Here is an 11,059-nt window from a genome sequence, read left to right on the forward strand (position 1 = left end):
TTTGTATTTAATCATGTCATACAAATTCAACAAAATTTTACTAACCGTTGACTGTCTAACACAACTCTTTTTTCATACGAGCTTGAATTCTTGATTTGCTCACTGCAATTTTTAGTCTCTTTCTTTATATTTCTTAATTTATTGTATTTAATCATGTCATACAAATTCAACAAAATTTTACTAACCGTTGACTGTCTAACACAACTCTTTTTTCATACGAGCTTGAGACTGGTTATATATAACAAACTAACATAGGTACGTTTCATAGTAAAAATGTTAATTTCAAATTCTTTAAATATTTTGCCAGCATGTTTCAATTCGGCCTTAGAGGGCATTTGGAAATTAAGGAATACTATAATATTTTGTCAGCAGTAAATTGATATCTTATATCTATCGAGTAATGGAACATATAAAGCTGCATGGATGAAGGAAAAGATCAAATGATTTAATTATACATTTTTCACCAATGGTGTGTTTTTCTGGTGGAACGGCAAGACTTATGATTATTGCGAATTGTGCAAAGGTGATGGCACTGATGCAAGTGAACTTCCACAACACAAAATAAAACAATAAAAACACAGCATAACACATTGTTACTCATTTAGATAAACTGTTTCTGAATGTACTAAATCTTAACAAGCTCATAATAAGAACAGTGAAACTTCAGTAATAATCTAAATCTTGACAAGCTCATAATAGTCTCTTTCTCATGATATAGGAAAGTCTTCTCTTGAACATCTACTAGTTAGTACCACATGACTTATTTTCTTGAATAACATATTCTATATGCAAATGAATTTCCACAACAAACAATACACACACTGATCTACATTAAGTCCTAAAATACTACAGTTCCTGAACCTGATTATAGCCAAGAGATCCTTAGTTATTTCTGCAGCTGAAGTTCTTTCTCTTACGCAAAAGTTAAACGGATCGAGGAACTTGTTCAGCTATAATCATCATCATCACAAACTCTCTCTTCTACTCTACTATCTTTCTACTTCTCTACACCTGCATGTAGAGTTGTATACAAACAAACTCCAAAATGTAGAATTGTATTGAAGTTAATCTATGGACTCATGCCGAGTCTTCCGCTGGCCAGTAGTGTCATCAGAATCATGCAGCTTAGGAAAGGCCTCAGACCAGTTGAATGAGAGGTATCCGGAGAGGCTGAAGGCCCACCAAAACCTATTGAAGGTGAGTTAGAACCAGAGCTGCAAAAGATGTGAATAATGAACATGGTTAGTACTAGTAGTGCTCCCTTGTTCCATATCTATTGATGTTATAAGCTTAGTGCACACATAGCAAGAACTAATTAAGAAATAATAAACCAATATACTATCTACGAATCACGGATATCTGAAACACAATAGTGACACGTTTCAGACACCTTAGACAGACACTAACACACACTTTTTCCAGAGATATCGGTGCAGAGAATATACCAAAACAATATTCTAACGGATACAGTAAACATGACAACACATTTCAGACACCAGACACCTTTTTTCAAAGGCATCTATGCCAGAGTACACTATTGAGTTGAGTTAGTATCTTATAGGCTTAAAGGATTCAAAGAAATCTATCAGTAATGAAAGCTTTCTATTCACAGTTCTCACTTACCCGGATGAGCCTGTTCCTCCTCCTGAAGATGATGGAAAGACACAAGTACCAGAACCTATTCACAATTCAAAAGAGAGTTCATCAGGACAGTTCATAAAACTTTATGAAGCATAATATGAAAAATTAGGATATAAAACTACTAAGATCTTACTAGGATTGGTAGTAACAATGGTAGCAACCCCTCCAAAGTCACAGCTAGTAGGAGCAGGATTCTTCACGTAGTAGCTATTGAAAGCAAAAGAAGCATGGTTTTGAAGTGAATTAGGATTATAACAGATTCCGCCTTGTTGTATTTGTGTACAATCAGCACCATTAGTTCCACAAGCATAATCCAATGCAGTTTGAAGTGTAGTCTGTGAAACTCCAGGTTTAGCCACACACCAGCTACCACCACCACTACCACCTCCTTGAGAAGATGAAGATGAAGATGGAGGAGGATTCATGGTTGAAGGAGGAGGCTGAATCTGAGGATTTGTACCAGGAACAGTTCCAGATAACGGTGAAGGTGGTGGATAAGAACTCACAGGAACAGTTCCAGTTCCAGTGCCAGTTCCTGGAACTGTTATAGGAGCTGTAACGGGATTTGTGACAGGAACTGGTGAGTTTGCTGGATTTGTTGGTGGTGCTAATGAAACTGGTGGTGTGGTGGAAGGGACAAGATTTGTAGCACCTGGATTCGTTGAAGGAACAGTGATGATTGCTGGTGAAGTTGATGCTGGATTTGTGTATTGTAGAGTTCTCCTAGTTGCAAAAAACTGAATCTGAGATTTTGAGATCTTGCTTTTTTGAAGAAATTGTGTTGATAATGCATTGTTTGCTGCAAAGAGAGTGAGAAAAGAGAAGAACAAGAAGCGTAATGAAGCTTGATTTGCCATGGTGAAGTGGTGTTTGAGGAATTTAGAAGTGAGAAATGAGAGAATGAAAAGGATGTTTTATTAAGTTGTAATGAGGAGAAAAAGATGTTCCTTTGTTACTAAGGAAATGGTTTGGTGATAGAACTATTTGTTGGCACAAAGAAGCACAATCAAAATGGCTTTATGTTATGGCTTTTTTTCTTTCTACTACTTTGTGAAGCTTTAATACTCCTTTATTAGAACTAGTAGCACACAACTAGGTGACACAAATAAATCATGTGCATTGAATTTAACAGATGTTGGTTTATGAGGGACTGGGACACACATGCTCTGTTCCGTTGATATTGATTTTTAATTTAGAGTGTGCACAGATAACGATGTTTATAGCCGTTGGATTCCCTGACCGACTCAGTCATGAATGATGACTGGTTCATGTACCAGACGCATGATCTAGTGCCACTTGTTGAATTAAGACAAAAGGAGTACTATATAAACGTTAGGAATTAAGATTAATTAATATGTAAATTCAGAATTATTCGAAAATCTTAACTTAAAATGAAAGTAATTAAACCTATTTGTTTTAATTTAAGTATTGATCCCTCTATTATATGAGTCTCTAAAGAAATGGAGAACACAAGTACTATAATTTTTATGGAGTGGAGATCCTCTCCATTTCTCTAAAGAAATGAAGATCCCTCTATTTCAAATTCAATCACTTTTTGTTTTTGAGTGACTTTTTTATTCTCTCTTATATTTATTATCACAATTAATGTTGTTTATTTTTAAATTATTTGTTATTTGTGGAATGTAATAAATATTAATTAGTTCATTTGTTTTAAATAGCCATTTTATTAATAATTTCTAAAATTTTTATTATGTTATTTACGTTTTTTCTTATATCAAATTACAAGACAGCTACTCCTTCCGTCTAGGGATGTCAATGGAGCGGGGCGGGGACGGGGAAACATTCCCATCACAATCCCCGCCCTCGAATCTATTCCCCATCCCTGCTTCAAATCCCCGTTACGGGGAGATTTTGTCCCCCATCCCCGTCCCCGCGGATCCTCACTGATTCCCAAGGTTCATGCCGAGATCCATAAACATGACTTTTTATTTATTATTTAAAACCAAATTAATAGTAAAAGCTTCAAAAACTAACCACAAAAAATTTAGAAATTATTCCTTTATGATAAATATATTGTTTTAATAATATTTAATCTATAATATTAAGTGTCATGAACACCAAAATTTCAACTTAAAAAAAATTGAAATAATCATTTAGATCTCAGTCTTTTACTAACAATACACACACATATATATATATATATATATATATATATATATATATATATATATATATATATATATATATATATATATATATATATATATATATATATATATATATATATATATATATATATATATATATATATATTTTTATAATTGTGTATAAGATTAATTATATAAAATGACAAATAAACTTACATAATAATTTAAAATGTATATATAAATTAAGGATTGTGCTATTTTAAGCGGGGCGGGGACTCCACGGGGCGGGGGATATTTACGCCACCCCCGTCCCCAAAGTGCCTTCAGGGAGACTTTGTTCCCCGTCCCTGCAGGAGAAAAATTCCCCGTCTTTGGGGCCCGAAACGGGGAATCCCCACGGGATCCCCACTAACGGAGGCAAGTTGACATCCCTACTTCCGTCTCACAATAGGTATTCTCTTTCCAATTTTTATTTGTCTCATATTATTTGTCCATTTAGAATATGTAATATTTATTATTTCTCTCCACTAACTTACCCTTATTTATTGTATTTTAATTCATTTAAGTATTCTACTATCTATTATTAATAAGATTATTTTAGTAAATGAGACTCATTTTATCATTGAAATCAACATAATTAATCATTTTTTAAAAAGTGTGAAAATTCAAAGAAGACACCTATTGTGAGACGGAGGGAGTAATAATTAGTACTCCACTTTTTCTCCATCTCATAATAAGTGTGTCACTTCCACTTTTTCTATGTCTCAAAATAAATGTCCCTTTAGAATACCAATGCAACATTTATTATTTTTTTCCACTACTATACCCCTATATATTAACTTTCACGTTTTTCAACAACTCTACATAAATAAGGGTACTTTAGTAAATGATATTAACTTTATCATTAAAATCAACACATCTAATTATTTTCTTAAGAACTGTGCATAGCTCAAATAAGACACTTATTATGAGACAAATGAAGTATCTATTAAAAAAACATGTCTCATAATGTGCACGTACTAATGTTTTTGAAGTACTGCTACAAACGTTAGGAATTAGGATTAATTAACATGTAAATTCAGAATTATTCGAAAATCTTAGCTAAAAATACAAGTAATTAAACTATTTTTTTGTTTTAATTGAAGTATTGATTGCTACTACTATATTATATCTCTATTTCAAATTCAATCACTTTTTGTTTATCTCTGCTTCAAATTCGGTGACTTTTTCATTCTCTCTTATATTTTTATCACAATTAATGGTGTTTATTTTTAAATTATTTGTTATTTGTGAAATGTAATAAATAATCATATAGAAATTTCGCATGATTTTAAAAATTATATGTCATAAAAAAATAAACAGTTAGTGCAGTATTAAAAAATGAATATTAATCTTAAACTAATTAGTTCATTTGTTTTAAATAGTCATTTTATTAATAACTTCTAAATTTCTTATTATGTTATTTACTTTTTTTTCTTATTTCAGATTTAAAAGACCGTTAATAACTCGTACACCGTATCATCATTATACGGTTTTGTTTTTTTTTAATTATTTAATAATTATTTTTTCTTTCTTTTGACAAAAACAACCCAAAATAGACGATATTTTCTACAGTGTAAACAATGATGTCATTTTTCTAGTGTAAAAATAGCAATGCTGGTTAAAAAAACATGTCTCACTAATGTGCACGTACTAATGTTTTTTGAATGATATAAAAAGCAAAATATAATATAGAAAAGTAGAGAAATAGATATATAATGGGGCGGTGATTATTGAAACAAAAATAAATATTAACAAAACAATAATTAGAGCATGTGCATGGTGTCGGTTTAAGTATATATTAAAGATTCAGAATCTAAAGTTTTGTCGACGGTGTTCAAGTTCTACTATAGAAGCAAAAGCCATTACTATCACTAAAATGTAATAGTAGAACTTCTAACAATAAAAAAGTATGTATCGACATTTAACTAATAGTGCAAAATTATTTAGAACTAAAGGTATGTTCTTTTCTTTTTCCTAACATTATAAAAAAATCTCTACCCAAAATGCATTTTGAACGGGACAACCCACGTGGAATATTCTATTCTACATTTCTGTCTACATCCTTATAAAAATTAGAGAGAAATAAAGTGGTTACTGTATGAGTAGGTGTTTCTAGCCGAAAGCAAAGCAAGACAGAGCAAATTATGGGGCCAGTGAATCTTAAAACCACAACAATACTGTCCTTCAATTGTTTTCCTCTTGAGTTAAGCAACTGAAATTATAGAAATATATCATTAAGAAAGCTTAAAGTTCATTAATTTGAATTAATCTCGTTAAATTATGTTGATCCCACAAAAGTTTAGTGGAATCCATATAAATTTACAGGAATCTAACAAGTTAACAAAAATATCAATTGCTCAACTAACATCTACCCTAACTAACATGTAAATAGCAGTGGTTTATCTTTGTTAAGCCATTGGGTTTGACTCAACAAACAATTCAGTGAAGAAAGGATCAAAAACTGCTTCCTTGGCTGAATTATACTTGTCCAGACGTTTCCTCAACGACCGTAGTTCTCTCTCGTCCTTCGAAGTACGTTCCTGCATATGCAATAACAGTTGTTCATTATTATACACTCATTTCTTTTGGTTCAATCATTTGCTTCTTTTTTTTTAACAGAAATAAGTTCAGCTAATCTTGAATTAGTTTAAGACTAGAGTGAACTCATTGCATAAAATTTACTGTTAAACAATTATATGACTGATTTTCGCATCATCAACTATAATAACAGCGAACATATATTGCAAAAGGGTGATGCAGAGTGGTCAGTGGTGTATAACACCAAAAGTATGCATGGCAGAATTTGCTGAGTTATATCTAAACCTGAAAATTGCAATTCTGTAACATTCAATGTCCATGTGAAAAATAAGCAAAAACTAGAAAGTGGTTTGCTAAAAATAGAGACTAGACTTACAAATGTTTTCTTCGTCAGTAGTATATCTACCAAGTAGACCAACCACAACACATTTGTTTTAGGAAAACTGCAAATTTGAAAAAGGAACAGAGATTTAGTTCTGCGGAATACAAAAAACAATAACGAGCATTGCAACTTATATACCAGGACTAATGTCAAGATATTGCCAAAACTTATAATACTAAAGCAAATTATGATATTGGCATCGAACAATTCTTGAATTAGTTGAATGGCATGCTAACATCGCATTGATATATTTCTGCCCAGAGCAGTACAACAAAGATGTATTTTACACTTATCACTCTTACAACTAAAATGAACAATCCACGCGCATACACAAAATGTGACAACTATAACCTAACATTCAAGTTATCATTTGCCAGGTAATTGGCTATAATAAATGAATATGAAAATCTTACCTTCCTTCCCACCAATCTTCAGTCACTTCCTTCATTTTCCGATATGTTTCTGACTGCATGTGAATGTGATAGTTAGATTAGATACGTTAATTCAATCAGACAGAATGCTTACGACCCAAAGTAATCATTTCTTACCTGTTTGTCTCCTTTTGGCCCTTTAAATAGGTCGGGATCGGCGGAAAGATCTAAGTACAGTATGCTGTCACCTGTGTAAATAGGACAACAGTTAATCATAGTAAATGACAAATTTACTATACAATAGCATATTTAAGGCAAGAATTCAAACTCCCACCAGTGTTCATTCTAGATAGCGTAAAGTCAATAATAGATATTATCAATCCATATGTTTTGACTAATAAGTTTTTTCCATCAAGAGTGAACTGCAACGTTGCTGAATCATCACTTCGACTGACAAGTATATTTCCCCTAACCAAATGGATATTTGTAAATTAGTAATCTTACAAATATAATGATTGAATTTATAACGGCACTGCATGAATACCCACCAGTGAAGATCTCGATGTTCAAATTCAAAGGCAGACTCAGCCACAGCAAGCCCGGCTGCAACCTGTATTTTATGATGGAAATAAAAAATTAACAATCCCTCATTAAGCTGCAAGCATTCAGCAATAGCAATAATCCCTCATTAAGCTGCAAGCATTAAGCATGTGCAATAATAACAAGTAAAACATACCTGAACAAGCAAAGTCCTTGCCTCATTGAAATTAAGGAGCACAAAACCTTCAAGATCCTTGCCGCCGTGTTGTTGCACAAAGACCATGTAACACTAAACGTGACCACAAGTTAGTGTAATGAAATTATGCACATTCAACTTAAAACAGCAAATATAGTGAAGTGGGCAACCAAAGAGTAGATCCACATTCTATTCTTTCAAATCCGTTTGTTCATGTAACACTTGGGAGTAGGAAATAACTAAAAACGACGTATTTCAGATAAGAAGCTAGTATCTTAAAAACTTGTTCCCATCATTTATGTTCACAACAATATATTACTGTAAAGTGAAATTTAAATTAGAAATACATGCAAGGTCCATAATCAACGCGGAAAAACAGGAAACCTGTTGCTCAGGGAACTCATTTGGGTGATCATTCTCTGAATTATGCTTGTGATCCCACTCTTCCCATGCTCGAACCAGAACCTCATCATATAGACCTTGGCATACTCTAAATCTGTCATGAACACGAACCATAGATAGATGAGAGACTATAGTGCTTATGGGAAAAATTAGTAGAAAGTTATGCTCAAGGCACCGAGCAAAACAATTATTAAGTTGTGAATGATGGAATAGAATGTTCTGGTCATCACATTTCTAGAATCACCCATGCCACAATGACAAAAATACAAGCCCAAAAGTGGAAGAGTAAAAACCTATGGTTAGTGGAAAATTGAATAAAATTTAGTTCCTATGGAAAATATTCTTGATCAGCATTTTAAAGTTATTTAAGTTGGAAACTCACTCTTTGGATTCTATGAATGTTCTGCATAGATTATTATTAGAAACTCCATCACTTCCTCTCAATTGATTCAGAGTTTTGGAAAGAAGCACCTCCTCCAGCAATTCTTCTGATTTCTGTAATTACATAAAGTCCATTAACATAACAATACTATTTAGTTTATCCGTGACCGCAACATCCAACCACTTCAATTAAATTTAACAAAGAAATGATCATGCTTCATCAAATATTCTAAATGAAGTAGGATGACCATAGTATTATTCGAAAAACTGCTCTTGGGGACAAAAACATTACAATATAAATGCTACTGTTACCTTTTGGATTTCTCCATTCACTCTAAGATCCCCATCAAAAGGAACTATTTTGCATACACAATTCCCAACCTTGAAAGCTTCTCCATATGTTCCTTCGCCAACTTTCACAACAGTTTCAGAACCACTGGAAAAAAGAAAAATGGTATTCCCTATATAAATGAGGGCATATAATGATACGACTATACGAACAAAAAATCCTTTTGGATTGAAGTAAAAATGGCATTGTAAACAAAATTCTCATGCAATTCCAACCTAATAATAATATGAAGCACCAAAAACACTTATTGTACATAGAGTACTAAAGAAGTGTGTCGCATATAAAGTAACAAAATATGTCTCTCTGAGCACTAACTTACGCAAACCTTTGTAACCCAAATACCAGATATGATGCTACTAGGAAACGAGAAACATACCTATACCTAGAGAACAAATCTTGTAACAAGGAAGGTGCGGACTGCCCACAAATTTCTAATAGAACAGAAAATGGATTATTTTGGTCATCATATATTGAGGATGTTGTTGAAGTCAGAGAAAGTTTCTTTACACCAGCTTCTATATCTTCTTCACAACCTTCACTCTCAATAAGACTCACATTGTTTAAACTTCTATTACTTTCTCCAGATTTAAAGTTACTCAATTGTAAATTGTTTAGCCCACTTTGATCCACCGATCTCAATCTAACTTCTAAATTCATTGTTGGCGTATCAAGGATTTTGGATAGTGTGCTTGAGGGACCACATCTGGGGTTTAATCTTCTGGAATGTAACCATCTTTCCAACCTAGAGCATAGTGTTGGTAATGGGACCTCTTCCATATTATTGCCTACAACCCATGTGCCAGCTTTCTTCGGAGAGGGACTCTCCTCCATCAACTCAAAAGCATCAACCTCTTGAAAGTATAATCTTTCCTTGTCAAAGTTGGGAGCTTTAACATTCTTACCCTATACATACCAAACAAACAATTTAAGTCTATTAGAATAGAACAACATGGATTTGAAAAATCATCTTACACAAATATAAGACGATTAATTGGAAAAATCAAAGTGTAAGGTAAAAAAACATACTTTGGGAACAGCAGGTGGTTTGCCTTTTCTTTTATCCTTCTTTAGCTCAGGCTGATAAACCATAGAAGAACCAACAGCTATACTTATTCTCCCTCTGTTGTTAAAAGTAATTTTCCGAAAATTAGATGAAAATTAACAAATTCTACCTAGGTTCCCAAAATATATCTCATTCTAGCTAAAACTGCTATATCACAACTTACATGTTCTTATACAAAATTAACTAAATTTGGAATAAAGGGAGTACAGCAAAATACTATGGAATGAATTTCAACAATTGAAATCAATCATTTCACTGAAATTGAAAACAAAAAAGGGTTTTACTAAAAAAATATTAAAGCATCAAACTTTAGAGAAACTGAGAACAAACCTGGTAGAGAGAGAGCGTTTCCAACTAATTCGCTTATTTGGGTCAGCAAAACTCACCCGACTCGGACGCCGGGTAACATCATCGGAAACCATTCTGCAAGAATAAAAATCAAAATAAAAAACTGTTTCAAAACCTAAAACAAATTAACAAAAACAAAACAGAGATGAAATGAAGAAGGAAAGAGTTACGAGTTGGCATTGTTAGAGTCGTTGCGAGGCTTTCTTCTGCGAAAAACGACGTCAATTTGGTTGCCGGGGTTTTGGGTTTCACCGGCGACGATTTGTGACCATAGATCAAGGGAAGTGGGTGGTGGAGGGTTAGAGGTTTCGGTTCCGTTAGGGGTGGTGTTCATGGTGGCTTTGCTGCTGCTTCTACTTCTGCTCATTGATTGTGTCGAGTTTGAAAGAATGGCCGGCGGGAACCCTTTGGGAATACGTGTACTGCAAGTGCAGACCTCAACGGTATAACTTTTATTTTTAAAAACGAGAAGATGAATAAGAAAAGCCAATGTAATTTTAGTGGAGAAAAAAATTTTCAATATCATTTTTTATGCAATATTTTTTTAGTCTTTTTAATAGAAGGTTAAAAAAAAATATTTAGTTCAATGTTTATATATATAAAAATATAAATCAATAATAATTTTTTCTTGTATGTCATTTTGGAATCAAAACTATTTGATCATAAATACAATTTTTCGTATATAAAAATATTTAGAT

The 11,059-nt window shown here is 32.9% G+C and overlaps 2 protein-coding genes across 2 annotated transcripts; both read right to left on the reverse strand.

Annotated features, from left to right (window-relative positions):
- Nucleotides 1-570: 570 nt before the first annotated feature.
- Nucleotides 571-2,734, reverse strand: LOC131612770 (glucan endo-1,3-beta-glucosidase 12-like). Its single transcript, XM_058884519.1, has 3 exons — nucleotides 1,775-2,734; nucleotides 1,624-1,678; nucleotides 571-1,214 (listed from the first exon to the last, which is right to left on the reverse strand). Exons 1-3 carry the CDS (start codon nucleotides 2,496-2,498, stop codon nucleotides 1,070-1,072), a joined length of 924 nt encoding a protein of 307 aa, XP_058740502.1. The 5' UTR covers nucleotides 2,499-2,734; the 3' UTR covers nucleotides 571-1,069.
- Nucleotides 2,735-5,979: 3,245 nt separating this feature from the next.
- On the reverse strand, nucleotides 5,980-10,834 carry LOC131612771 (serine/threonine-protein kinase haspin homolog). The gene is made up of 14 exons (XM_058884520.1): nucleotides 10,532-10,834; nucleotides 10,344-10,436; nucleotides 9,977-10,070; nucleotides 9,327-9,853; nucleotides 8,914-9,037; nucleotides 8,603-8,715; nucleotides 8,203-8,314; nucleotides 7,819-7,911; nucleotides 7,631-7,692; nucleotides 7,417-7,550; nucleotides 7,260-7,330; nucleotides 7,125-7,177; nucleotides 6,706-6,772; nucleotides 5,980-6,331 (listed from the first exon to the last, which is right to left on the reverse strand). Exons 1-14 carry the CDS (start codon nucleotides 10,726-10,728, stop codon nucleotides 6,200-6,202), a joined length of 1,872 nt encoding a protein of 623 aa, XP_058740503.1. The 5' UTR covers nucleotides 10,729-10,834; the 3' UTR covers nucleotides 5,980-6,199.
- Nucleotides 10,835-11,059: the final 225 nt, after the last annotated feature.

The sequence above is a fragment of the Vicia villosa genome, linkage group LG6, assembly GCF_029867415.1.
Source record: "Vicia villosa cultivar HV-30 ecotype Madison, WI linkage group LG6, Vvil1.0, whole genome shotgun sequence".
Lineage (NCBI taxonomy): Eukaryota > Viridiplantae > Streptophyta > Magnoliopsida > Fabales > Fabaceae > Vicia > Vicia villosa.

What these genes read in the sequence shown, in the direction of transcription:
- LOC131612771 (XM_058884520.1), bottom strand. Translation starts at nt 10,728, where the DNA reads ATGAGCAGAAGTAGAAGCAGCAGCAAAGCCACCATGAACACCACCCCT. An exon ending in GACTCTAACAATGCCAACTC is followed by an intron (nt 10,437 to 10,531) that starts GTAACTCTTTCC and finishes TTATTCTTGCAG; the next exon opens with AATGGTTTCCGATGATGTTA. An exon ending in TACTGACGAAGAAAACATTT is followed by an intron (nt 6,332 to 6,705) that starts GTAAGTCTAGTC and finishes TTGCATATGCAG; the next exon opens with GAACGTACTTCGAAGGACGA.
- LOC131612770 (XM_058884519.1), bottom strand. Translation starts at nt 2,498, where the DNA reads ATGGCAAATCAAGCTTCATTACGCTTCTTGTTCTTCTCTTTTCTCACT. An exon ending in CATTGTTACTACCAATCCTA is followed by an intron (nt 1,679 to 1,774) that starts GTAAGATCTTAG and finishes AATTGTGAATAG; the next exon opens with GTTCTGGTACTTGTGTCTTT. An exon ending in GGAGGAACAGGCTCATCCGG is followed by an intron (nt 1,215 to 1,623) that starts GTAAGTGAGAAC and finishes CATCTTTTGCAG; the next exon opens with CTCTGGTTCTAACTCACCTT.